The sequence below is a fragment of the Rosa rugosa genome, chromosome 2 (genome assembly GCF_958449725.1).
Source record: "Rosa rugosa chromosome 2, drRosRugo1.1, whole genome shotgun sequence".
NCBI classification, from domain to species: Eukaryota; Viridiplantae; Streptophyta; class Magnoliopsida; order Rosales; family Rosaceae; genus Rosa; species Rosa rugosa.
The window spans coordinates 45,403,742-45,428,497 of record NC_084821.1 but is presented as its reverse complement, the minus strand read 5'-3'; the positions used below and the strand labels follow the sequence as shown (position 1 = coordinate 45,428,497).

Sequence of the window (24,756 nt, the reverse complement as noted above, 5' to 3'; positions counted from 1 at the left end):
TCCAGAGGATTATCTTTATATTGATGGATAGCCTCGGATGTCTAGTTTCCGAATATTTTTACGGCTCATCAATATCATTTTTCTAGAGGAAGTTATGGCCGATTTAGTACAAGAGGTCAGGCTGCGCGTGAATCTGAGGTTGGACGGGAATTTATGTTTCGAGGCCCAAATCACACCAAGAAGCCCGAGGACGAGTTTGTGCTTCATATTCCGACTTATGATGGACCAATGGCACGACAAGTCATCAAGTTCAAGAGCCAATAGGAAAACTCCACCTAAGCACGTGAACCCTAATTCTTTTAGGTTTTGGATTTCCTAACCTCTAAGCATATAAAAGGAGATCAATCTGCAGCAGCTCTCTCTCTCTCTCTCTTCTTCTTCCTCCCTTTTTCATTATTTTGTGTTTTTGATTCCAATTATGTGTAACTAAATTTCCAGTAGTTAGGGGGCAGTTGAAGCCCCTAGACATGATCCATAACATACTTTGACATTCAATTTGTTTTCTAATTAATAAAGTTGAGGTTTTGTTTACCGTATTTCTCATTGATGAATTCTATGTTTGTATGCTTTGGAGGCCTACTTAGTATGCATGCTAGGGTTCTAATACTTTGATTGTTTGATGCCTGGATCAATAATTGGATTCCTCAAATTATCTAGAGAAGTAATTGGTAGTTTTCACTAGCAAGTAAACAAAACCCTAGGTTTAGCAAGGCTCTAAGTTATTTGCGATGCCTAGTGATTGCTCAAACTCTTTTTAAACTTAATGATCTCTGCATGTTTAATCTAAGAAGCGTACCTTTAGGTTGCATTGCTTGGGAATAGTCTAGGTGTAGAGCACTTCCTGCCTAGCGTACAAAGTAAGAAAGAGTAATAGGTTGTGTTCAAGCGTACCGAGCCAATCTGAGTGTCTTCAACTAAGTTAATTGGTAGCAAATTGGACAAAGTGTGTTGTGTGTGATTGTTGGGGGTGGATACTTCCTTCCTAGCTAGTTTCATCATCTTGATATCAACCAATCTCAAATCTGTCTCAGTTTCGTTTCTCCTTCTGTCCTCTGTTTTCACGTATTTTACTTTCATAGTAACCGAAATCCAAAAATTCCCAAATTTTGTGTGATGGACGCTTTATGTGTCTAGTACGTCTCTGTAAATTTTCGTATTTTTCTGGGTTGTTTTTGTTAGATTCTTAGTTTGTTTTTCGACTGCTGTTCAGTAGGAACTGCAGTCACGTTTTGTGACTTTTGTTGAAGCTTTTAGTTTAACTTAATCCTCTGCGGGAGACCCTTATTTCCCTATATTACAATCGACATATTTGCAGGAGAATAAGGAAAATCAATAGCTTATAAATTTAGCTATCAGGTATAATATTCAGAGACTATCAAGGGCACTTAAAAGGTGCACTTGTAGTCTCCCTCCAATATCTGTGGAGGCTCTTGCACTTTTACATGGTCTTTGATTTGCACCACATGTTGGCTTCACCAACATTGATATTGAAGCTAGATGGCAAGACTCTGTCCCTTTTATTTTATTTCTCATCCTAGGCGAAACAATGATAAAAATGCTGCTACTACACAGAAGCTATAACTTTGCAAAAATCATATAGGTTCATTCAATAATTGTTCTTTATATCAATTAATTAAACATAATAGTTCAAAACTCGAGCTTCCGGATTATTAGATATGTAAGATACTCTTGAGCACCATAAATTTAGTAATTGTTTGAACTCTTGACCTTCTAATTTGGTGCTAGCTGTGAATTATCTAATGGGTTGTGTCATTTTTTTTTAGGGGGTTTGGAACCCAACCAAACTGGGAAGCTCATCTCCATGCCTAACTTATTATATTAATATTAGAATTATGCATAGAGGGAGATCTTGTGCTAGTATCAGTACATAAGTCCTTGTAGAGTACATCCCGGATAATCACAGGAGACTCTTTTGACCAAATATCATCTAGATAAATCAAACTAGCAAGGTGAGCAAATCTATTTGCTACACCATTTGTATAAGACCCCGGAAATTCGTTATTAATTTTGTGGAATCTCATTGAATTAATAAAGCGTTCATTAGTAAGTTTCGGTGGTTTGAAGGTGAAGCGAAAGTGTTTCGGACGAATAATTACTCAATACATTTTATTTTCGAGCGGTCAAAGAGTTGACTTTTATTCGTTGAGTTTCTCTAAAATCTTCCTTCACGAAAGTCATAGAGCGCGTCGATACGAATTCGTACATATGTGGAACGCGAAAATCGGAGTTCGTATGAAAAAGTTGTGGACATCGGAAAAAGTTTCCATTTTGGTTAAATAGGAAAAATTCCGAAAAAAAAAAAACAGAAAAACCTAAAGTTTCCATTTTCGGAAAATTTTTCTCTCTCCCGAACTTTTCCGAGCAGCCGGCTTCGTCCGGTGATTACTCCGTTGTCCGGCCACCGTTGGCTGCGCCACAAGTCGCAATGGCTTCATCTCACCTTCCTCTTGAAGTATGCAGTAGCATCTGAGCACGAAACGAGCGGAGGAAGGCGCAACAAGGAGGCAAAGTACGGCGGCGGCGCAACGTCGGACCCAAATCGAAACTCACGATTCCGGCCACCATAGGCGGCGATTCTTGAGGGCTTTTGGAGCCCAGAAGACGTAGAAGCTTTCTCCCAAGGTGGCTTGCAACGATTCAACGTGTGGAGATCGAATTTTGAAGATTGGAAATCTAGGGTTCATCGGATTTCAAATCTTTTGAGGTAAATTCTGACCAAATGGTTTTGATTCAGACTTTGTCCCAGTTATGAAAGTTTATGTACATGTGTTCGCTCAAAAATCGTCCCGGCCGCGTGTCACTGGGCCGAGGGCTTCTTTGGCTTACCCGTGTCCTTCTGGAGTGGTGACGTGTGCGCGAGCGTGCCAACTCGCGGCTGGTAGGCCAAGCGAGGTTTTGTTCTAGATTGTAGATCTTGCGCCGATCTGACTTCTGATCAGTTGATTGTGGGCCGAGGAAGGATCGATCTCGACCGCGGGGTTCTCTTTGCCTTGAATGCAAGGACTTTAGCACGGATCGGCCTTACCTAGCCGCAGTGCCGTGCAACTCGGTGATTGAGGTGAAAGTGAAGTGATGATGATTCTTTTTTTTATGATTTTGTATAAAGTAAATGACGTAAAGTAAACAACACGAAATAAATAACATAAACGAAAGTGCAGGTAAAGACAAAGTAAAGTGCAGGAAAGATAAATACCGGTAAAGAAAGCGATAAGATAAACAAGTAAAGATTGATAAGTGTTGCTGAATTGTTGAATTATATTGAGATAAAATTTGTGTAATCGCGTAGAGCGTTTGGTCGAGGACCTCTAACAATGAATCCTATGGTCCTTTTTATAGTGAAGCTAAACTACTGAATGAAGGAAAAGAAACAATCTCAACCTTTACAGCTAAGACCGCATTGATTACAAATAGAACAGTATTCATGTTTGTGATATTTTTGACGTTATCAATGATTGATTCTTTCATGAGCAATCAATCAGGTCTTGTAACTGATGATTGGCAATAACACCTCCTGATGCTCATTCAAGTTAATTGCCCCAAACTTTGGTAACGTTTCTCCTGACAATCAACCTCTTTGATGTGCCGCGACTAATTAGCCGCGGTCATTCATTATGACTTGTGGCTCCGCGGTCAATCACTACGCCTTGTGATTCACTTGATCTCTCCTGATTTAATAACGGCTCTCTGCACACGTTATCTTCGGTCATAAATTTGTCAATAAACATTTAACGTGCCGCAGCTAATTGGCCGCGGTCATTCATTAGGCCTTGTGAGTCATTTGATCTCAGTAACGGTTCTCCGAACACGTTATCTTCTACCATAAAGTTGATAATCAACTTTGTAAATCTTTAATGTGCCGCGGCTAATTAGCCGCGGTCATTCATTACGCTTTGTAGGTCGGGCCCACCTATCTGCCACGTGAGCCTTGCCAAATATTGGTTCAAACAGAGCCCCCCTAGTCCCTTGAGCTTCAGCATAGATGCTGAGTGGTTAAGGGACTAAAAGATTATTTCTAGAAAATTCTCTTGGCAAGGCACACACTCTATTATAAGATTTATTGACATTCGCTACCCAGCAGCCACTCACTGCGGCTTTTCGTTACGCCGCGGCTATTCAACCATTCAAGTGCGGTCCTAAGCCAAATTTCTTGCGGGCCCTACCCACCTGTGTGCCATGTGGGCATTGCCAATTTTAGGTTCAAACAAAGTCCCCCCAAGTCCCTTGAGCTTCGGCATAGACCCTAAATGGTTAAGGGACTAAAAGACTATTTCCAAAAAATTCACTTGGCAAGGAACACGCTCTATTATAAGCGTTGCTAACATTCATCATGCCGGGGTCACTCACCGTGGTTTTTCGTTATGTCGCAGCTATTCAACTATTTAACCGCGGTTCTATGCCAAATTCATTATGGGCCCTACCCACCTGTCTTCCATGTAGGGCTTGCAAAATTTGAATTCAAACAGAGCCTACCCCAATCCCTTGAGATTCGGCATAGATGCCGAGTGGTGAAGGGACTAAAGGATAATATTATAGGCTTAATTGGCAAGGTATACTCTATACGCTTCTTGCCTAATGTTGCTGACATCTCTCAATATTTTGCATGTTTCTAAGCTCATTACTCCATGGCCATTTAACCATGGTTCAATTCAAACATGGTCTTTTCATATGTCGTGGCCATACATCTGCTGCTATTTGCTAGCCGTTGTCCTTCGCTTGCTACGGCCATTTACTTGCAGCACTTCGCTAGCCGCGGTCGTTCCTTCTCCAGCCGCGATCATTTGATAGCCGCGGCTATTCAACCGTTTGTATGTTTGAACGACATTCAATAAGCTCTTCAGACTCCTGTGTTTTGAGCAACATTCAATAATTAAACTCTTGATTCATGCCTCTTAGCCACAACTGCCCCTGGTTGTTGAGCATTACACTTGATCAAGCAAACTTTGTTTTCAAGCTTACTCCTTCACGGCCATTTAACCACGATTCATTAAATTATGGACATTTAGCCGCGATCATTTGATAGCCGCGGCTATTCAACCGTTGGTTTCAAGCTTACTCCTTCACGGCCATTTAACCACGATTCATTAAATTATGGACATTTAGCCGCGGTCCTTTGCTAGCCACAATCATTTGATAGCCGCGGCTATTCAACCATTTAACCATGATCCATTAAATTATGGACATTCAGCTACGGTCCTTCACTAGCCGCGATCATTTGATAGCCGCAGCTATTCAACCGTTTGTTACTGCCAAAAACTAGAAAAACTCTCCGGTACCACCCAAAGAGTTGAGGATTATAGATTATACGTTCTATATGCCCAGTAGACAATTATTTAACCATGGACCTTTATTAACCGCGTCCGTTCAAGTGCGGCTCTTCAACAGCCGTGGTACTCGTGATACCAACTAGTCGTTCACATACCCACTAAACAATTATTCAACCGCGGTCCTTTGCCAATTAGCCGCGGTCTTTCATTATGACTTGTGGCTCCGCGGTCAATCATTACGCCTTGTGATTCATTTGATCTCTCCTGATTTAATAATGGCTCTCTGCACACGTTATATTCGGTCATAAATTTGACAATAAACATTTAACGTGCCGCGGCTAATTGGCCGCGGTCATTCATTAGGCCTTGTGAGTCATTTGATCTCAGTAACGGTTCTCCGAACACGTTATCTTCTACCATAAAGTTGATAATCAACTTTGTAAATCTTTAATGTGCCGCGGCTAATTAGCCGCGGTCATTCATTACGCTTTGTAGGTCGGGCCCACCTATCTGCCACGTGAGCCTTGCCAAATATTGGTTCAAACAGAGCCCCCCTAGTCCCTTGAGCTTCAGCATAGATGCTGAGTGGTTAAGGGACTAAAAGATTATTTCTAGAAAATTCTCTTGGCAAGGCACACACTCTATTATAAGATTTATTGACATTCGCTACCCAGCAGCCACTCACTGCGGCTTTTCGTTACGCCGCGGCTATTCAACCATTCAAGTGCGGTCCTAAGCCAAATTTCTTGCGGGCCCTACCCACCTGTGTGCCATGTGGGCATTGCCAATTTTAGGTTCAAACAAAGTCCCCCCAAGTCCCTTGAGCTTCGGCATAGACCCTAAATGGTTAAGGGACTAAAAGACTATTTCCAAAAAATTCACTTGGCAAGGAACACGCTCTATTATAAGCGTTGCTAACATTCATCATGCCGGGGTCACTCACCGTGGTTTTTCGTTATGTCGCAGCTATTCAACTATTTAACCGCGGTTCTATGCCAAATTCATTATGGGCCCTACCCACCTGTCTTCCATGTAGGGCTTGCAAAATTTGAATTCAAACAGAGCCTACCCCAATCCCTTGAGATTCGGCATAGATGCCGAGTGGTGAAGGGACTAAAGGATAATATTATAGGCTTAATTGGCAAGGTATACTCTATACGCTTCTTGCCTAATGTTGCTGACATCTCTCAATATTTTGCATGTTTCTAAGCTCATTACTCCATGGCCATTTAACCATGGTTCAATTCAAACATGGTCTTTTCATATGTCGTGGCCATACATCTGCTGCTATTTGCTAGCCGTTGTCCTTCGCTTGCTACGGCCATTTACTTGCAGCACTTCGCTAGCCGCGGTCGTTCCTTCTCCAGCCGCGATCATTTGATAGCCGCGGCTATTCAACCGTTTGTATGTTTGAACGACATTCAATAAGCTCTTCAGACTCCTGTGTTTTGAGCAACATTCAATAATTAAACTCTTGATTCATGCCTCTTAGCCACAACTGCCCCTGGTTGTTGAGCATTACACTTGATCAAGCAAACTTTGTTTTCAAGCTTACTCCTTCACGGCCATTTAACCACGATTCATTAAATTATGGACATTTAGCCGCGATCATTTGATAGCCGCGGCTATTCAACCGTTGGTTTCAAGCTTACTCCTTCACGGCCATTTAACCACGATTCATTAAATTATGGACATTTAGCCGCGGTCCTTTGCTAGCCACAATCATTTGATAGCCGCGGCTATTCAACCATTTAACCATGATCCATTAAATTATGGACATTCAGCTACGGTCCTTCACTAGCCGCGATCATTTGATAGCCGCAGCTATTCAACCGTTTGTTACTGCCAAAAACTAGAAAAACTCTCCGGTACCACCCAAAGAGTTGAGGATTATAGATTATACGTTCTATATGCCCAGTAGACAATTATTTAACCATGGACCTTTATTAACCGCGTCCGTTCAAGTGCGGCTCTTCAACAGCCGTGGTACTCGTGATACCAACTAGTCGTTCACATACCCACTAAACAATTATTCAACCGCGGTCCTTTGCCAATTAGCCGCGGTCTTTCATTATGACTTGTGGCTCCGCGGTCAATCATTACGCCTTGTGATTCATTTGATCTCTCCTGATTTAATAATGGCTCTCTGCACACGTTATATTCGGTCATAAATTTGACAATAAACATTTAACGTGCCGCGGCTAATTGGCCGCGGTCATTCATTAGGCCTTGTGAGTCATTTGATCTCAGTAACGGTTCTCCGAACACGTTATCTTCTACCATAAAGTTGATAATCAACTTTGTAAATCTTTAATGTGTCGCGGCTAATTTGAGAATCAACTTTGTAAATCTTTAATGTGCTGCGGCTAATTAGCCGCGGTAATTCATTACGCTTTGTAGGTCGGGCCCACCTATCTGCCACGTGAGCCTTGCCAAATATTGGTTAAAACAACATGTTGTGGGCTAGATTTGAGCATAGGTTTCGCCGCCCAATTTGGAGGTCGGCGATGGCTCTGTCACCGTCTGCTGCGGCGTTTTCTAGCGGCTTTCGGTCACCTCAGGGACAGTTTCTGTCCTTAATTGTGATCTACTCATCGATACAAGCATTTCAATATATGGTTTGTAATTTTTAGAGATCATATGAGCATGTTAGGGGTTTTAGCGTTTTCGGTTCAATCGTTTTCGATCCGTGAGGATTCGGCCGTCCGATCGACTTGTAACTTTGATATATTGATCGTAGAAGTATTCTGGAGACCTCGGGTGGTCTCGGATGAAGTTTCGCCTCGATTGGCATTACTTTCGGGATTTTAGTTCAAAGGGGGTTCGAACTTTATTCGTTTTCAATTCATGTACTAAGTTAAGATCGTATTGTACTTAGGTGATTGACGGAGCGTATTCGATACATTATCTGCTGTAAGAGAAGACGCAGTAGGCTAGGATTTAGAGGTGAGTAAATCTCACGTGGTTCATTTACGAACCGAGTTACTTAATAATAGGAATTAATTGATAATTGTAAATCATTTTTGGAAATGAATATTTGTTTTAAATGATATGAACTCGATCGACTAAGGTTCATAGGACTGCGGTTCACAAGTATGAAAAATGAGTATTTAAGTATAAAAATGAATTTCTCGATTTTCGTGATGTGTGAACTATAGTTGGTATTAATAGGCATTCCTGAGTGGATTGCTATGTATATATATATCTGGATGGTGTGGCATTGGGTAAAGTAATATAATGGTGATTTTATTTGGAATATTAATTTGAGCATTTATTATATGCTGGTGATTTTATGGTGATACAAGCAATGTGTATGAGTGAGTTCGTTATTGTTTTGGGGTATAAATTTCGGGAAATAATATATTGTGGGAAATGATATTTCCATTGTTTTGGAAAGTGTTTGAAGATGTAGACGCCACAGGTTGTGATTTCTCTTTTTGGTGATTTGAGTAATGTTTTGGGTCTAGAGTGACTTGTTTAAATGTTTTGATCTAAGGGTCAGGTTGACCTAAGGATTTCTGGGTCGCAGGTTGTGACCTCAGGCAATATATCGGGAATCATGTCTTTGGTCGGGTGAGTGGTTACGATCAGTTAAAGCTCTAGTTTGTCTGCCAACGTGTCCAGGTTGGACCGGATTTTCATATTGATTTGTTAGGTTAACATTTCCTATGATTTTGTCACGGGGTGACTTGTAATTGTCCTTTTGGTAAAAGGTGTTGAGTTTTGGAAGGATTCATTAGCGTGAGGTTGGTTTCTTTAATTAATTTCCTTTTTCATTTCTATTGTTTGGTTTCTTTATTTCTTGGGTGGTGCTATTCACACACCCATTTTCTCTATTCACACACCCCGTCTATTTTTATATTACTTTAATTTAATTTTGTTTTACAAATTACCCTAACTATCCTCCCTTGTAATTCTATTTATTTTATTTTTTTTTCTTTTATCTATTTGGCAAGTCAATCATGAATCAAACATCATTATGCAATAAACCCTAGAATATCGAGTGATCGTTGTCGAAGCTGAGGTGTACGTTCGGTAGCGTGGACGTCGAAGGGTACTTTTAGTTTTAAATCTTCCTCTGTGTAGTGAGAGAGTGTGGGTGAGTTTACTTATTGAATTGTCATTCAGTTTAATTTGTAAACTCTTTGTAATGTAATATGTGACTCTAAAGAACGAGTTGGTACTGACATTGATGAGCTTGGTTTGTTTGTTGCATAGTTTAAATGAAAAATATTCGAAGTGTTTTCTTGCGCTTGTTAAGTTTTCGCGTTTCGGATTTGAATTCCTTTATTCAAAATTCGGGGTGTGACAATTTGCTTCTCGGAAGATATGCCTAATTTGAATAGAGTGTAAAGATGTTAAATATGACTTACAATCATCGATAATACGCCCTACCTCAGATCGATCTTCCACATTTTGTTGCAACGCAGCCACCACAAGTGAGCAATCACTTTCAAGGTCAAAGGTATCCCAACATGGATGAATAGCCAAAAGAATTCCAGCCCTACAAGCCTCAGCTTCCATGTGAATAGCAGAGAGGCTAGGACATGAGGGAAATAACGTGTCATTGCTGCGATACAGGTAACATGCTCATCACGGACTACAATACCAATGCCTCCATCTAAAAAAAATATGGTCTATCTAATGGGTTGTGTCATTAGCCATATGATTGTTGCGAAGTTACGGAGTGGCGTTTATTTATTAGCTATAGATTTTTCACTAGTGTTTATAATCCCACCTGCTAATGTTGATGTTACAAATCTTGTCCCCGGAACGGGGCTATCATGCATTGTGAGGCAAGATGGTGCTAAATCCATTCAATTCCTCATGACATGTCTGTCACAATAGCACAATGTGAAACTCATTTTCCACTGTAGATATTAGATGTATAGTATGTGATATGAATATATAATAGAGTTGGCTGGTAAACATATATGACAAGCATATTATATTGTTAATTGATTGCTTCCAACTTTCTTTGAGAATTAGTTGAAATATTGGAGAATACTAAAAAGTTAATAGAATTAAATCTTTTGAGCTAGCTATGACCTAAGCTAAACACAGAACCTCATACCCATATATTGTAGTAATTATGTGAGCAGTTGCCGTCCAAAGAGTTCCTGTTCTTTTGGGACAACCATGCTTATTAAAACAGTTAAAACTTCTGGTTCTAGATAATCATTTTTAACTCCTTGAGTATTGTATTTTATCATTTGATAAATCAATATATTGTTCATTCAACACAAAAAATGAAGAAGATAATAATTCAAAAAAATGCAAAAGTCTGCTGTAGAATTTATTACATGATGTGATTCTGACAAAGTCATCAAGCACAACAAAATATTAAACCAAACTTAACCAATCATGCTTTTTGAACTGAAAAACCAAGAATGAAGTCTTTAATTTCATCACTTGCAGCCCTATCAAGAGCTGTTCGCCCATCAGCATCTTTAACAGAGTAACTAGCTCCGGCTCTTAAAAGTTCTTCAATTTTCGGCTTGTCACCTTCTGAGGCAGCCATCAACAATAGAATATCTACTGGGTGGATATTTTGGCTTAAAAGAGCATTCATCTTATCATACGTACCCTCAACAGCAAGCATTCCCATGTAGTTGAAATACTGTAATCAAAAGGCACGTTTCAGATCGATTCTTTGCCTACATACAACAAATCACGATTCTAGTTGAAAATTTAGCTTTAAAGAAAATGGGGAGCTACTTTAGCACTGGAATTTTGAACATGTATTACCATTTGCACTCCTTAAAAAGTGAAGTGCAACTGTGAACCGATTAATAACACAAACACTTTACCTGCTGTCAAAAGCCCTGCTTCAGTTTTATTTTTCCAAAAATGATGCATTGATAGAAAAGCTAACGACCGCCCGCCAACAGTATATATCAACGGGTACATTGTTTAGAGAAACTGAAGACTCATCAATTGCTGGATAAAAGCCAATTGTAATTCATCCACAAAAAGCATATGACAACCTCAAACTAGGACTTCTACAGTATGTATACAGATAAATAAGTGTTAATGTTTTCCAAATCCAATTGCAGGTACGATGCATACCGAACTCAAGCCTAAGGTCTCTGAAAAAGAGTTATGTTTATGCTTTCAATAGATGCTTAGCACCAAGTCTAAAGTTCTCCCTACTCACATTATTTTGACAAGTTTTAACATACATGAGAAAGCTTCTCTTAATATGGCAGCAAACAAGGATATCATCTTGCTAATGTTAACATACATGCATATATGCAAATTAGTTTAACATGAAGCAGATCCCGAAATTTATAATATTTGAGTTCTGTCATGCCACATATGAAACCTCACAGAGGACCGATCAAGTTATCTGTTTCTAACAACTTTTCAGTTATACATATATGAGCATCTTCCATGGACACACCACACTACTCTTAGAGGCCAATAATCAGCTTTTACTATTGAATTTTCAACCAAACAACGTTTCAAGGACCAAAGAATTGATGCTTCGATCACCTTGTGCCTTTATAAAACCCAGAAAAAAAAAAAAAAGGTCTGCACTGCAATAAATTCTGGCAAGGTCTTTTGTTCTGTGTATGTCATGGCTCTATTGAGTAAATTAATTGTTAAGAAACTATATGTTTCAACTACCTGCCCTGATGGTGGATCATCATATCATACAGCACCCTATCATACAGTTGTGGACTATCTCTATTTTTCTTTTGAAACAGATGATAATTATCTTTCTTATACTCCAATCATGGTGCAACCAATCAGACGTCCAAAACTCGAGAAGAAAATATATCATAAAAGGGTAGAGATTTAGCCAACCCATATGCTGATGAGAACAATAAAGGATATACTCACCAAGATTTGAATACAACATTTTTCATGATAATTGTATATTCCTGAGGCGAAGCAAGTTACTTAGAATATCGTATAGATTTGCAGATATTCCAACTCTTAGTAGTTCAATCTCAAAGACCAAAACTGAATTAGGTTGTATACCCCAGGCTGGAAATCCACTAGGTCCATAAGCATAATCAGGAGAGCACCACAGACGAGCAACTTCTCTAACTTGCATTCCAAGGATACCTTCATCCCATCCTTTTATGACAGAACCTTGGCCAATTTTGAAGGTGAAAGGCTGCTGCCCAGGGTCCTTGGTGCTCCAAAACTTCTGATTCAAATCACCATTTTTTCCATAACCGGAGCAGTGAACGGTAACCTTCTGACCTGCTACCGGTTTTGGACCAGTTCCAGCCCTCAGAACTTGCTTCTCCACTCCCATCTTCATATTAATAATGATAGTTACCCTCTAAAAATTCTTCAAATTCCCTTTTAACTTTTGAAGTTTTTTTTACCTTTTCTAATTACTAGCACTTTCTTTTTATCTAAAAATCACTTCATTCATTGATGAGTTGATAACTACCATGTAATAATATATGGTAACAAGTAATCTAAAATATTGTTCTCTTAGTATTTACTATGTTTGTACAGAATATACCAGAAATGCTTGTGCTTCTTTATCTTTTGCCAAAACACACAAAACAAACATAACAAACTATCATGTGGCTACTCTAACTCTCACATACAGAACAACAGTTATTAGTTAATCACTACTAACCCACATTCACACAAAACACAAATTACATAGGCAAAAGTTGTAAAGGGAGATAAGAGTAAAAACCTGCTCAACATCATCTTTATCATAATCATCACGGGATTGGCTTCCATAGATTCCAGCACCCTCAGCATCTATACCGTTTTTACCGAACTTGAACCAGCACTTGGCTCTGGAGCCATTGGAGGGTCCAAGACCAAAGGGTCTGACCCGACCCAGCCTACTTCGGGTACCCAGAAACTGGGTATTGAGTTTGACTGAAAAAGTTGAAGAATTGAAGGAGTTGGAGGCGAAGCATGAGTGGCTAGGAGCAGTAGTACATGGAATGGAAGCCATGTCTGAGTTCTCCAGTAACTGTGAACTTTCTGAGCTTGATCACTCCTCTATCCACTCAAGTATAGGCAGAGTACTAATAAGGTGTGCTGCGGTCTACCATATTTCTCATGAAAGAGAGATCTTCGACCGTTCATCCTAAGTACGTGGATTAAAATTTAGATAGAACAGACGTGGATTTGAAACACAACAAACCTTGAGAATATTTTGTTAAAGAATTTTTAATACTCATCTCGAGTCAAATACATAAGTCACTATTTTTTCTATTTTAGTGGAAAGTCTTGAGTTCGACTTAAGAGTCAAGAACTTCTCAAGTGGGCAGTGACATAAGTTGAGTCAAACCCTTTCATGGTTTCTTAACAATCTTGGTCATGTGCAGGATGGTGAGAAAATTTTAATTCATTCTTTGTCTTTTAAAGCTATAGAATAAAAAGTACCGCCAAAATTTTTAATTTTGATCAATTAGGATGAAGTTATTATGAAAATTTCTCTTTGTAGTTTCTCTTTCTTGAAAATCAAATCAACAAAAAAGAAGAAGAGATACTTAAAAATTGGTCAATTTATGACGAATGAGCTTCGTCATAATAATTCATTATAGCTACATTCTTTTTATGTATGATGACTGTATCTAACTGTGGTGTTTTACGATACTTTAAGAGTATTGAAAATTCGAAAAATGATAATTGTTATATGTATGGGGCATATCATAGATAATGACTAATCTAACGGCTCAAGTCTAAAGAGTTTCAGAAAATTGAACTTTTATCCGTGTGATACAAAATCAAAAGGGCTCATAGGTGACCTTTCCGCTTGGAGTAAGAGAGAAGTTTTAACTTTGTTTTTTCTTTGAGCTCAAGACGCTTATTCAACACTAGCAAAATTGCAAATCTTTAAGTAGCATATCCTCATTACGAAATTTCTAGAGCTCCTCAAACAATGCGAGATCATTGCCAATAAACGAGGCAAATTAGAAAAGCAAAAGTTTATTACATCTTTGAGCCTTCCTAAATATCATTTCAAAAGTGTCTGCCTTCACTGTCCATGCCCGCAGAAGTGGAATTCAAGAGTACGGTCAGTAACACGTCAAAATTGAGGTCATGACATGAGCAGATGCTCTTTTGCCACCCTCGCTTCCTACCTGCAAAATATAGTAGCATTTAGCATAATTGTTATAAGAGAGATCCTGCAAAAATGAAGTGATTTGCTGCTTTAATTGATTTCCAAACAAATTCGCAGGTTCAATTGAAGCAGTTCTAATTCAGGTTATGCACAACACATCCAAAGCATTTTCTTATAAGCCAACATCATGGGGATCTAGTTCTTTGATACTTTTCTTTTCAGGTGAAAAGTTTATCCACATTGTTATCACTCAGTTCAAAACCAGTACAATGACATTGATATACATGGTTGCAAACAATAGGTGATTAACAGATCAAATTACAAACTTTTGTAAAAAGAAAATGAAGCAAATAGCAAACATTTTTCTCCACATTGAAATGCCACATAACTTCGGATATTACCATCTCTAATATAATAGTAGCAGATATTTGGAAAGCATGTCAATCCACTCAATCAAGGGTCTAACAAGTGACAACAATGTGAGTGAGTTCCGGTTATTATGTGCAGGGCATTTGTTGCAGCTTCTGCTACAAAGAACTAATAGTTCATTTCAACAACACACTATTAGTTCACTTGACAGGAAGCGACTGCCTTTAATTTAGTTTCCATTAGTATTTTGATGCGGAGCAATTAATCTTAAAAGTAAATTGGAGTCGGGTGTTTTCAATTATCTGCACTCCCTATCAGAATAATGATCTTCAGTTCATTAGAATTTATCTTGGTCTAAATTTAAAATTCACCATAAGTTTGAAAAAATTCATACCAAAAGGACACAACTATTTTAAAGATGACTCAAGGAATAAGCACAAATAAGTGAAAGTAGGTGCTACAATCCAAAACTAACCTGTTCTTGCTTCTACTTATTAGTCCTTCACCTCCTTAGTAACAATATGCCACTTATTATGTTATGCATATGGATTTGCAGATATTCCAACTCCCTGCCCTGATGTCACTCCAATCGTAGTACTTCAATCTCAAAATCCAAAACTGAATTAGGTTGTATCCCCCAAGCAGGAAATCCACTAGCTCCATAAGCATAATCTGGAGAGCACCGCAGACGAGCAACTTCTCCAACTTGCATTCCAAGGACTCCTTCATCCCACCCTTTTATAACATTCCCTTGCCCAATTTTGAAGGTGAAAGGCTGCTGCCCGGGGTCCTTAGTGCTCCAAAACTTCTGTTTCAGATCACCATCTTTTCCATAACCGGTGCAATGAACGGTCACATTCTGACCTGCTACCGGTTTGGGACCGGTTCCAGCCTTCAGAACTTGCTTCTCCACTCCCATCTTCAGTCAAATTTGATTTAAATGTAATGAACCATATTATAACAATAATGATGATAACCCTTCAAAGATTCTTCAAATTACTTAGCAAACACCTTTCTACTATGAAACCTTTTACTTCTTCCTCTTACTAGCAATTAATAGTAGAAATGCTCAAGTTTAGTTCATCTTTTCTCAGAACACATGAAAATACACAATGCCAACTATTATTTGGGTACTCTAATTCTCTAACATAGAACAATAGTGGGAGAGAGAGAGAGAGAGTCAAACCTGCTCTACATTATCTTTATCAAACTCACCACCGGATTGGCTTGCGTAGATTCCAGCAACCTTTGCATCTATAACGAATTTGAACCAGCACTTGGAGGGTCCAAGACCAAAGGGTCTGACCCTACCCTGCCTGTTTCGGGTACCCAGAAACTGGGCATTGAGTTTGACAAAACAAGATGGAGAACTGAAGGAGTTGGAGGTGAGGCATGAGTGGGAAGCAGCAGTGGTACATAATGGAATGGAAGCCATTTCTGAGTCCTGAGTGGACTGTTGAGTGTTGACTCTTCCCAGCTTGATCACTCCTCTATCCACTCGTGTCTTGGGCCAAGTACTAATAAGGTGTGCTACGTCCTACCGTATTTCCAATGCTCAAGTGATCAAAACCTGAGTCATGGAAATTTGTTGACTCTTAAACCCTTGATGCTAAGTAGCACATTAAAGACTACATGATACCGAATAAAAATGCTACGATGTTACATTAATTAAACTTTGTTCCATGTAAATGTAAATATAGGTTAGGTTAGTACAAAATAGAATAATTCATAACTAGTTTATCAATACATAAAATCGATTTATCCTTATATTAAACTAACACGATCATGTATGATATCTAAATATAGATAAAGTTTGTACCGTTCTACATTTAAGAAGTGTGACTGGACTAAACACTGCTTATGAGTCAGATCGCAAGGCCCATTCCATGATCCACCTAAAAAATCTGCCTTTTCTATCACTCTCTGCGTTCCCAAATAAAGCCTAATTTTTCCATTCTCACTCCGCAGGTACACTAATCAAGCTGTAATAACTCTCGTCTTTACTTGGGTGGTTGTATGTGCATATATATGTATTTGGATTGTTAGGCTTTGTAGTTTGATTGATTTGGTTTTGGCGATTTGTCGATCTGTATGCTTGGATTCTTGGGTTTGTTCTGTTAAATTTTAATTTTTTTTCTTTCTTTTTAGATAATACAATTCAATTGAATTGCTTTTGACTGCAATGTGAGGACTGAGAATTTTTTTTTTCCTGTATTGTTGTGTGTTTCTGAATTATGTGGTTGTTGGGAATTATGTTTTGATTGTTTTATAATGAATTTTCAGCTACAAGAAATTTAACAGCAATGCACAATGAGGGCAATCTATGGGAATGTAGCCACTGTAAATCCTTTGGATCCTGGTAGTGCTTCTACACATCAAAATGTCGCCCATGTACAGTCGCAATGTCATGGTATATGTATGTCAAAATATCCAAGCTATGTACTTTCTTATCAGTATGGGAGTGTATGGGAGTTTTTGCTAATGCTTTATAAGTTTCTATAGCTAGTTGAAGGGAAATGGGGATTTTGGACAATTGGTTTTCTTTTTGCAATGTGCTTTCCTGTTTGGTTTGATTTTCTTTACTAAGCATTTTTGTTTTGTTATGTCTTAATATAGAAGCATTGGAGACAATTGTTACAACCACAGCTCCCAAGCAAACAGAACCATCAGAGCAAGTCCACTCGTTGAGCTTGACCGGTCAAGACTATTCACTGTTTTTTTGCCTTGTATTTTCACTATTGAGGTTGGCAAGTCAGACATTGTTCACAAAATGTCAAGAATGGTCACTTTCGTAGTCAAGTTCTTGACTACGAAAGTGACCATTCTTGACATTTTGACTACAGTGTCTGACTTGCCAACCTCAATAGTGGAAATACAAGGCAAAAAAACAGTGAATAGTCTTGACCGGTCAAGCTCAACGGGTAGACTTGCTCTCAGTTGCACCGAGAAGCTCTCAAGCTGTTCCAATAGCTCCAGCTCCAGCTTCTCAGTCTGTCTCCTGACACAAGAGCACTCAATACTCCTGTAAAAGATAAGTTGATAATATGGAACGGTAGATTTTCATGTCATTGATATTGGGGAATGGCTGGGGAGGCTTTAGCATATTTTCAGTATGTTGAAACAATGGGACTATGGAAATTTTTAATTCAATCTACATTGGTACATCAAAGGAACAGTGTAGTAATGCACTTCACACACACAAGAAAACTTTGAAGATGAAAAAAGGGTAGGTCACAGCTGTTAATGTTCTTAATGTTATTTCCAATGGTTCAGGCCCAGGGGATGCGTCCAAGGGATTTTCCTTTCAGTTTGGGTCCATAAGTCCTGGTTTGATGAATGGGATGCAGGTAATTTTATTTTGAACACTTGATGCCAATTGTCTAGTTTCCTGTCTTCAAGTGCTGAAGAATTCAAAGTACGTTTTTAAACCTGGGAATGTTCCTTCGTGCTTGTAGATTCCTGCTCGAGCTAGCTCAGCTCCCCCAACTTTGGATGAGCAGAAACGCGATCAGGTCACCATCGTAAGCTTAGCTTACATCTTTGATTTAGTGCATCTTTCTTTCATTCCTTTTATCCTTTGCAATAATATTGAAGAGTGTTTTTATTTTTTTGTTTATATTGTTTCGTTATACATATTGTGTGATAGCCTGTGTATGTAGTTCAATTTTCGCAGCGTGTTACCTAATTGACAGTAAATTAAGCAGTATTTGTGTTTTAGCTGATTATTCTATTTGCTGCTTCTTTCTTTTTCTTTTCCTTTTTCTTTTTGTCTTTTTCAATGTTTCTGCAAAATGATTATGTCATTTTTGAACATGCAGGTACGGCTTGAGTCCTTTAGACCTGCACCGTCATTGCCAACCGCTGCAGTTCCTAAGCAGCTACCGAGGAAATATCAACCTTCTGTCGACCAATCTAGTGCTGCTAAGGCTCATCTGCAACCCAAGGCCAAAAAGGATGTGCAAGTCTCACCTACAACGACTGCTAGCCAAAGTCAGAAACCTTCTGGTCCTCCAATGCCTGGGATCCCTATGTCAATGCCATTTCATCAGCCACAGGTTTCTGTGCAGTTTGGTGGCCCGAACCAGCAGATTCAGTCTCCTGTTTGACTGCCAATTCACTCCAAATGCCAATTCCGATTCCACTACCAATAGGTAGCACTTAAGTACAGCAGCCAGTGTTCATTTCAGGTTTACAACCCCATCCCATGCAGCTTCCTGTAGTTATGCATCAAAAAGTGAACCTGAGTTTTACCCCCCAAACGGGTCCTCAGCTCCCTCAGTTGGGCAACTTGGGGATCAGCATAGCTGCACAATACCCCCAACAGCAAGGTGGAAAGTTTGCTGGCCCTCGTAAAACTCCTGTCAAGATTACACATCCAGATACACATGAAGAGTTAAGGCTTGATAAACGGGCAGATTCATATCCAGATGGTGGATCATCAGCCGCCAGGACTTACCCCAATGTTTCTCAATCCCAGCCCATGCCTTCGTTTGTGAGTTCTCATTCTACAAGCTATTATACCAATCCTAATCCCCTGTTTTTTCCATCTCTGAATTCACATCCTTTAACAAGTAGTCACAAGTCACCCAATTCACAAGCACCAGATTTAGCTATCCAGTGAGCCAGGGTCTACCCAAAGTCCCAAAGTATACCTTTCAAAAATCTGTCAGCTCACAATTTCCTGCCTGTCACCAAGTCTGGGCCCCTATGCACAGTGAATTCTCAAAGCCTTCAAGGCCAGCTGGAGAAGTTATCTCATCTCATCCTCAAGGTTTCCTGTCAGTGACCCATCAGTTAGAAAATCATTGCCGTCTGCAGCAAAAGTATCTGCAGGTGTGCCGGCTGCTCCTTCTGTTGAAAGCCAAGTTCAATATCTTTATCCTCTATTTAAGTTGCCCTAGCTGAGGAGTCTGTACTCTATACCAGTTCCAGTTCTTTATCCTGTAGTCAGTCAAACTGCAGAAGTAACCAGGCAAGAAAGGAAGTATCCAACCACAGCATCAGGTACTTTTATTAATACTTGGTAGGGCAGACCCTTTTCTGTCTCGTCTTTTCATTTTGATGGTTTAGACAAAAAAAATATAATTGTTTAACCGTTTGAAATCTTTTGTATGCTTTCGACACAGGTTGTTCGGCAATCTAGTACTACATCAAGCGTTCCTTCTCAGGCTTCAGAACATGCTATATCTTCTAGTATTGGTGTTTCTGAAACCGTAGAGGGTAATACAGCTGCTGTCCCAGAAAGTATTGAATCTGTGTCAGAATTGGCCAGGGAATCACCATCAAATGTTAGTACGGCGGTACGGCCACTAATGTTTCTGACTCAAAGGCTGAAACAGTTTGAGAAGGCGCCATCTCCTTCTAAATTACTTGGTGTTGGGATTGCTGTCAATACTTCTGATGTTGTTCATCATAGTCAACTAGGCATGCTGCATGTAAAAGGAAAACATGAATTGGTGGGGGCAGAAAACAGTCTGAACAAAGTTTGGTCGAAGGTTACAAATGGGACGCTGATACTCCTCGTATTACTTCAGAATCTACCCTGTGCAAAGTCTGGAATCTGTTGACAAAGCAGCAGAGCAGTCTGTGGCAAAGGAAACCGCTAAAGGCAATCTTATTGCAACTTCTGAAACTGCACAAGGAGGCAAAGATCAACATGTCAGGTACAATACAGAATTAGATAGGATGGATGCCTCTTCTCGCAGAAGTGATTAGCTTGGGTAATAATGAAGTTGCTTCCTTAAACCCCAGTAGACAAGATCAGCCCTCTGTTCCTCTTCAATCTAGAGAATTTTCAGGTACTACTTAAAAGCATGAAGGATATTGGTAGTGGTGGTGATTCGCTTACAGTGTCAGGTTCAAGGATAAACCTCTTCCCAAACTGAGTATAACTAGAAGTACTATTTCAAAAGGGAAGAAGAAGAGAAAAGAAATTTCTTCTAAGGCTGATCCTGCTAGGGTAACATCTGATCAATATGGGGCTTATAAGAACCCTGAAGACAAGAAAGATACAGCATCTTCTGAAAGCACCTCTACTAGCATAATGTCAAAGCAGGAAGCTGCTGATTCTACTCATCAAGTTGCTGCTGACTCTGCTCAGCAAGTTGCTGCAGTCAGAGATGAAGGTGCACCTTAGAGCGGGGATGACAGCTGGTTTGAATGGTTTCAGTTCCGTCTCAGAACGGGGAACTTACAACCCGAGGATGTTCTAATGCCAAGAGGTATGCCTGATAGATTTGGAGTTCCAGCTACTTATGATCAGTCAAGTGCACAAAAGCGTAGTACAGATTATAATCAGTCACCACCCGCACGTTCACAGGGGGCAGCTCTAACTCAAAAGTTCCTTCAGAAAAGTCTGAAGAACGCCTTAGAGATATGTCCTTGGGAGTAATTAAAGAATTTTACAGGTATATTCTCATCCTTTGTATGCTTATACTGTTTTAATTTAACTGCATTACTTTCTTGGACCTTAGGTGTTAGAAATTATTTTTATTTAGTGGAAGAGAGGTAGGGCATGTGTGCTATGCCTATGGGAATGGATAGGACTTGGGGCTAGGGTAGGACATATACTGTCAATGGCCAGTCAACAGACATAGTGTTGGAATGGTATATGTTCCCGAAATTCTGTTTTCATGCTAACGTAGATGTAATTTGTATTCTAGAATTTGATATAATTTCAGTGTATTTACGGAAAACCTTTGTTTTTTTTTTACATCATGAATACAAGTGCTCACTGGCGTCGTAAGACCTGTTTTGAAAATGTTTTATACTTCAGGAATTTCATCAATTTACAATTTATATATTGGAACAATATTCGTGCTATTAGGCATGGTATTTACTCATCATTTGCATGATTGAATCATTGTGTTTTTGACTTAAATCATGTTATAGGGGTAATGACACCTTTACTGGTCCTTTCATATTCAATTATTTGGGTTCCCTGTGTTTATTATTTCCTTTGGTTTGTCAGGTCATTGTCAGAGATATTGTCAGTAAAGCTGTTATCGCACACTACACATTTCCAGGCTCACCAAAACTATTTCAGCATTATGCTTTGATCCTAGTGGCACGCTTTTGGTGCCTGCTTCGGTTCAGGGGCATAACATCGATGTTTTTTTAACATAATGCCTGGCCCTCCTGGAGTCTCCTCTTCAACTGATGCTAATGCATCTCATGTACGTCTTTACAGGCTACAGCGCGGAATGACAAATGCAGTAAGAATCGTGTTCTTTTTTTGGTCCAGTGTAGAATATGGCGCATGTTACAACAATCACTTGTTTGATATTAATCTTATTCCCTATTTGTTTGTACCTTTGCAGATTATTCAGGACGTTAGTTTCAGTGACGACAGCAACTGGATCTTGGTTAGTTCCTGGAGGGGGACCAGCCATCTGTTTGCTATAAATCCTTGGGGAGGAACTGTTGATATTCCAACTTTCTGATGCTAGCTTTAATCCAAACAATACTGTATCAGGTGTCACAACTAGATCGGCAGTTTGTTGGCCACCTAATTCAAGTTCACAAATGCCTAATCAGCAGAGCCGTGTTCATCTGGTCCCCCAGTTACACTTCCTGTTTGACTATCTTCGGACTTACAGTCTTCCAACAAAGAAGGTAAGCTGACTATGCATCCATTTATTTACTTACATTGCATGTCTGTGTTCTCTGTTTTGCTTCTAAGTTGCCTCTTCTATGCACACAGGGTTGCTGCTATGAATAGCAATATCAGTGGCCAACTTCTTCAGAGGTCTGTGATATCTGAAAATGGCAGGCTTTCATGCACAAGCAGTTCAAACTCACCTGATACCATGACTGACAGAGGTGCTGGACTTGTAGAACAACACAATGGTAGTGAAGAAACGGGGTGGGGTCTTCTTCAGATGACAACAGGAAGCAGGGATCCGTAAAATTACAATGACAGCCCATAGACAAAGACTCAGTTTTAAATAGTAGAAGACCAGCTTTAAAATGGAGGCTCAACTCAAGTTTGTAAATAATTAATGACATGGGAATGGTGAATCATTTTAAAGAGGGAGGTGATGAGTATGATTAGAGATATGTCTATCTTACTAATGTAGATTAGTTGGGGGAATTTTCATTGGGGTTGTAAGTAATGTTGCAACTAGATTTCTATGGTTTGTAGATTCTTGGTTGGCGCTTCTAGTTATTCATCTGCAGAAACGATGATGTGCATTTATCGCATAACTTTCTTTTATGTTGTCAAAATTTGGACCATAGTTGTCCATCGATGTTATTTTGATGTCACTATCTGTTTGTATTATTGTCTCAGGTGTGCAGATATTCTTTGGTTCTACTGGGAGGGTAACAGTGTTAATACAATGGATGGTATAAGAGAGGCATGAACAATAGGGAGGTACAAAGCCTGTTTTTATTATTCGATCAAATATATAAAACTAAGAAATAGGGAGGTAACTAAGCATTAATACACCTAAAATATTTTTAGATTGTACTAAGCAATAGGGAGGCACATTTAGAAAAGAAAGTATTTAGATTGACAAATAAAAAATATTTTAGGTGTATTAATTATTGCTTGACACTGAGCAATGCCTACATTTAAAAAAGAAAATAATTTATACACCTAAAATATTTTTGGATTCTACTAATGAGCATGTTTATTATTCGATTAAAAATATAATACTCGCATTGTTACAGTTCAAAAAGAATTTTAAAAATAGGACTTAAATCTAAAAATCTAAACAGCAGCAACTTTGCCAAAAAAAAAAAACAGCAGCAAAAATGTTCTCTTCGTAGAACAATCCTAATATTAGAGTATCTTTGTATGGTAGTTGGATCACACAAAATACTTCAGCACTCAGATTGAATGACAAACCAACCTCACAAATACTTCAGCGCTGAGATTGAATGACAAACCAACCAAAACATCATCCCATGCAAACTGATCCAATCATCTATATCTACACCAATATTTACATTTCTTTCTATTAGCTTTGTGTTGAGCAACGGTACCCATTTCCTAAAGCCTTTAACGGTAGGAGTTCTGTAGTTTTGCATTGTAACCCATTAGCTTTGTTTTTTTGGTTTGTAAAGAGGGGGGACATGCAACAATAACCAGATACTTTCACACAACCGCTTTGATGATGATGGCCGTCTCAAGAGAACCGGAACTCTCTGGACCGCATCAGCACACATTATCACTGCGGTGATTGGATCTGGAATGCTGTCCTTGGCTTGGGTCATAGCTCAGCTTGGATGGATTGCAGGTCCTATTGTCATGTTCTTGTTTTCTGGAGTGACTTACTACACGTCAACTCTGCTCTGTGCTTGCTGTCGCTCCGGAGACACTGGACAGAGGAACTACACATACATGCAGGCTGTTCAATCTACCCTCGGAGGAGCCAAGGTCAAGACAAGAGTTGCTCAGTACTTGAACCTAGTTGGATGTGCCATTGGAATATTGGATACACACACAATAGCATCATCTATAAGCATGATGGCAATAAAGAGGTCTAACTGCTTTCACAGGAGTGGTGGGAAAGATCCATGCCATATCAACAGCAACCCATACATGATTGCTTTGGGCATTATGCAAATCGTATTGTCGCAGATTCCAAACTTCGACCAGTTGTGGTGGCTCTCAATTGTTGCGGCAGCTATCACTACAAGAAAAGTAGTCTACCACAACATCACAATAACAACATGCTCTAAATACTCGTTGTTACATACAGTTCTCCACAACGAGTGATCTGGAGTATTGAATTGTTGAAATTTGAGATAATTTTGGATATTGCTGATTCAATTGGGAAATTTTGATTGTGATTTGTGTGCTGATTGATGTAATTGCTTGGTGAAGCTGGAATAGGGGAGCAAGACTGAGCATTTACAGGCGCAGAGGTGAGTGCTCTGTTATGTTTCTCATGAAATCTTTCCTGCATTTGAAAATTGGGTGAGGTTTCTGGTGTTAGGAGTACAATTACGGCTTCTACTGTTCTATTGTGTATGGTACTGTTAGGACTACACTATATCAGCAGAACCTTAGATCACCAGTTCACCACATAGAAGCTGAGA

General features: G+C 39.3%; 3 protein-coding genes, 1 long non-coding RNA gene and 1 pseudogene across 8 annotated transcripts; 3 read left to right on the top strand and 2 right to left on the bottom strand.

Annotated features, from left to right (window-relative positions):
- Window positions 1–10,550: 10,550 nt before the first annotated feature.
- On the bottom strand, window positions 10,551–13,279 carry LOC133734530 (protein LHCP TRANSLOCATION DEFECT). Of its 5 annotated transcripts, XM_062162161.1 has the most exons (4): window positions 12,955–13,279; window positions 12,273–12,555; window positions 11,096–11,225; window positions 10,849–10,942 (listed from the first exon to the last, which is right to left on the bottom strand). In XM_062162161.1, exons 1-3 carry the CDS (start codon window positions 13,222–13,224, stop codon window positions 11,122–11,124), a joined length of 657 nt encoding a protein of 218 aa, XP_062018145.1. In that variant the 5' UTR covers window positions 13,225–13,279; the 3' UTR covers window positions 10,849–10,942; window positions 11,096–11,121. The 5 variants fall into 5 exon arrangements, with proteins under 5 accessions (XP_062018146.1, XP_062018145.1, XP_062018143.1 ...); XM_062162159.1 differs by lacking the exon at window positions 11,096–11,225 and having other exon boundaries at window positions 12,132–12,555; XM_062162160.1 differs by having other exon boundaries at window positions 10,849–11,225.
- An 821-nt stretch (window positions 13,280–14,100) lies between these two features.
- On the bottom strand, window positions 14,101–16,229 carry LOC133732314 (peptidyl-prolyl cis-trans isomerase FKBP12). Its single transcript, XM_062159841.1, has 3 exons — window positions 15,896–16,229; window positions 15,185–15,628; window positions 14,101–14,359 (listed from the first exon to the last, which is right to left on the bottom strand). Exons 1-2 carry the CDS (start codon window positions 16,142–16,144, stop codon window positions 15,290–15,292), a joined length of 588 nt encoding a protein of 195 aa, XP_062015825.1. The 5' UTR covers window positions 16,145–16,229; the 3' UTR covers window positions 14,101–14,359; window positions 15,185–15,289.
- A 351-nt stretch (window positions 16,230–16,580) lies between these two features.
- Window positions 16,581–17,387, top strand: LOC133728787 (uncharacterized). The gene is made up of 3 exons (XR_009856012.1): window positions 16,581–16,677; window positions 16,993–17,119; window positions 17,326–17,387. It is a non-coding gene; the product is annotated as an uncharacterized LOC133728787 (long non-coding RNA).
- Window positions 17,388–17,840: 453 nt separating this feature from the next.
- On the top strand, window positions 17,841–22,990 carry LOC133730847 (eukaryotic translation initiation factor 4G-like; annotated as a pseudogene).
- Window positions 21,834–24,728, top strand: LOC133730845 (uncharacterized). Its single transcript, XM_062158359.1, has 7 exons — window positions 21,834–21,923; window positions 22,029–22,073; window positions 22,184–22,323; window positions 22,412–22,612; window positions 22,788–22,844; window positions 23,000–23,055; window positions 23,781–24,728. Exons 1-7 carry the CDS (start codon window positions 21,834–21,836, stop codon window positions 24,431–24,433), a joined length of 1,242 nt encoding a protein of 413 aa, XP_062014343.1. The 3' UTR covers window positions 24,434–24,728.
- The last annotated feature ends 28 nt before the right edge of the window (window positions 24,729–24,756 follow it).

Excerpts from the sequence above, each read along its gene's own strand:
- LOC133734530 (XM_062162159.1), bottom strand. The coding sequence starts at position 13,224 with ATGGCTTCCATTCCATGTACTACTGCTCCTAGCCACTCATGCTTCGCC. Across the intron at positions 12,556-12,954 it reads ATAAAGATGATGTTGAGCAG|ATGGGAGTGGAGAAGCAAGT; the intron begins GTTTTTACTCTT and ends ATTAATATGAAG.
- LOC133732314 (XM_062159841.1), bottom strand. The coding sequence starts at position 16,144 with ATGGCTTCCATTCCATTATGTACCACTGCTGCTTCCCACTCATGCCTC. Across the intron at positions 15,629-15,895 it reads ATAAAGATAATGTAGAGCAG|ATGGGAGTGGAGAAGCAAGT; the intron begins GTTTGACTCTCT and ends ATTTGACTGAAG.
- LOC133730845 (XM_062158359.1), top strand. The coding sequence starts at position 21,834 with ATGCCTGGCCCTCCTGGAGTCTCCTCTTCAACTGATGCTAATGCATCT. Across the intron at positions 21,924-22,028 it reads AGCGCGGAATGACAAATGCA|ATTATTCAGGACGTTAGTTT; the intron begins GTAAGAATCGTG and ends GTACCTTTGCAG. Across the intron at positions 22,074-22,183 it reads ACGACAGCAACTGGATCTTG|GTGTCACAACTAGATCGGCA; the intron begins GTTAGTTCCTGG and ends ATACTGTATCAG.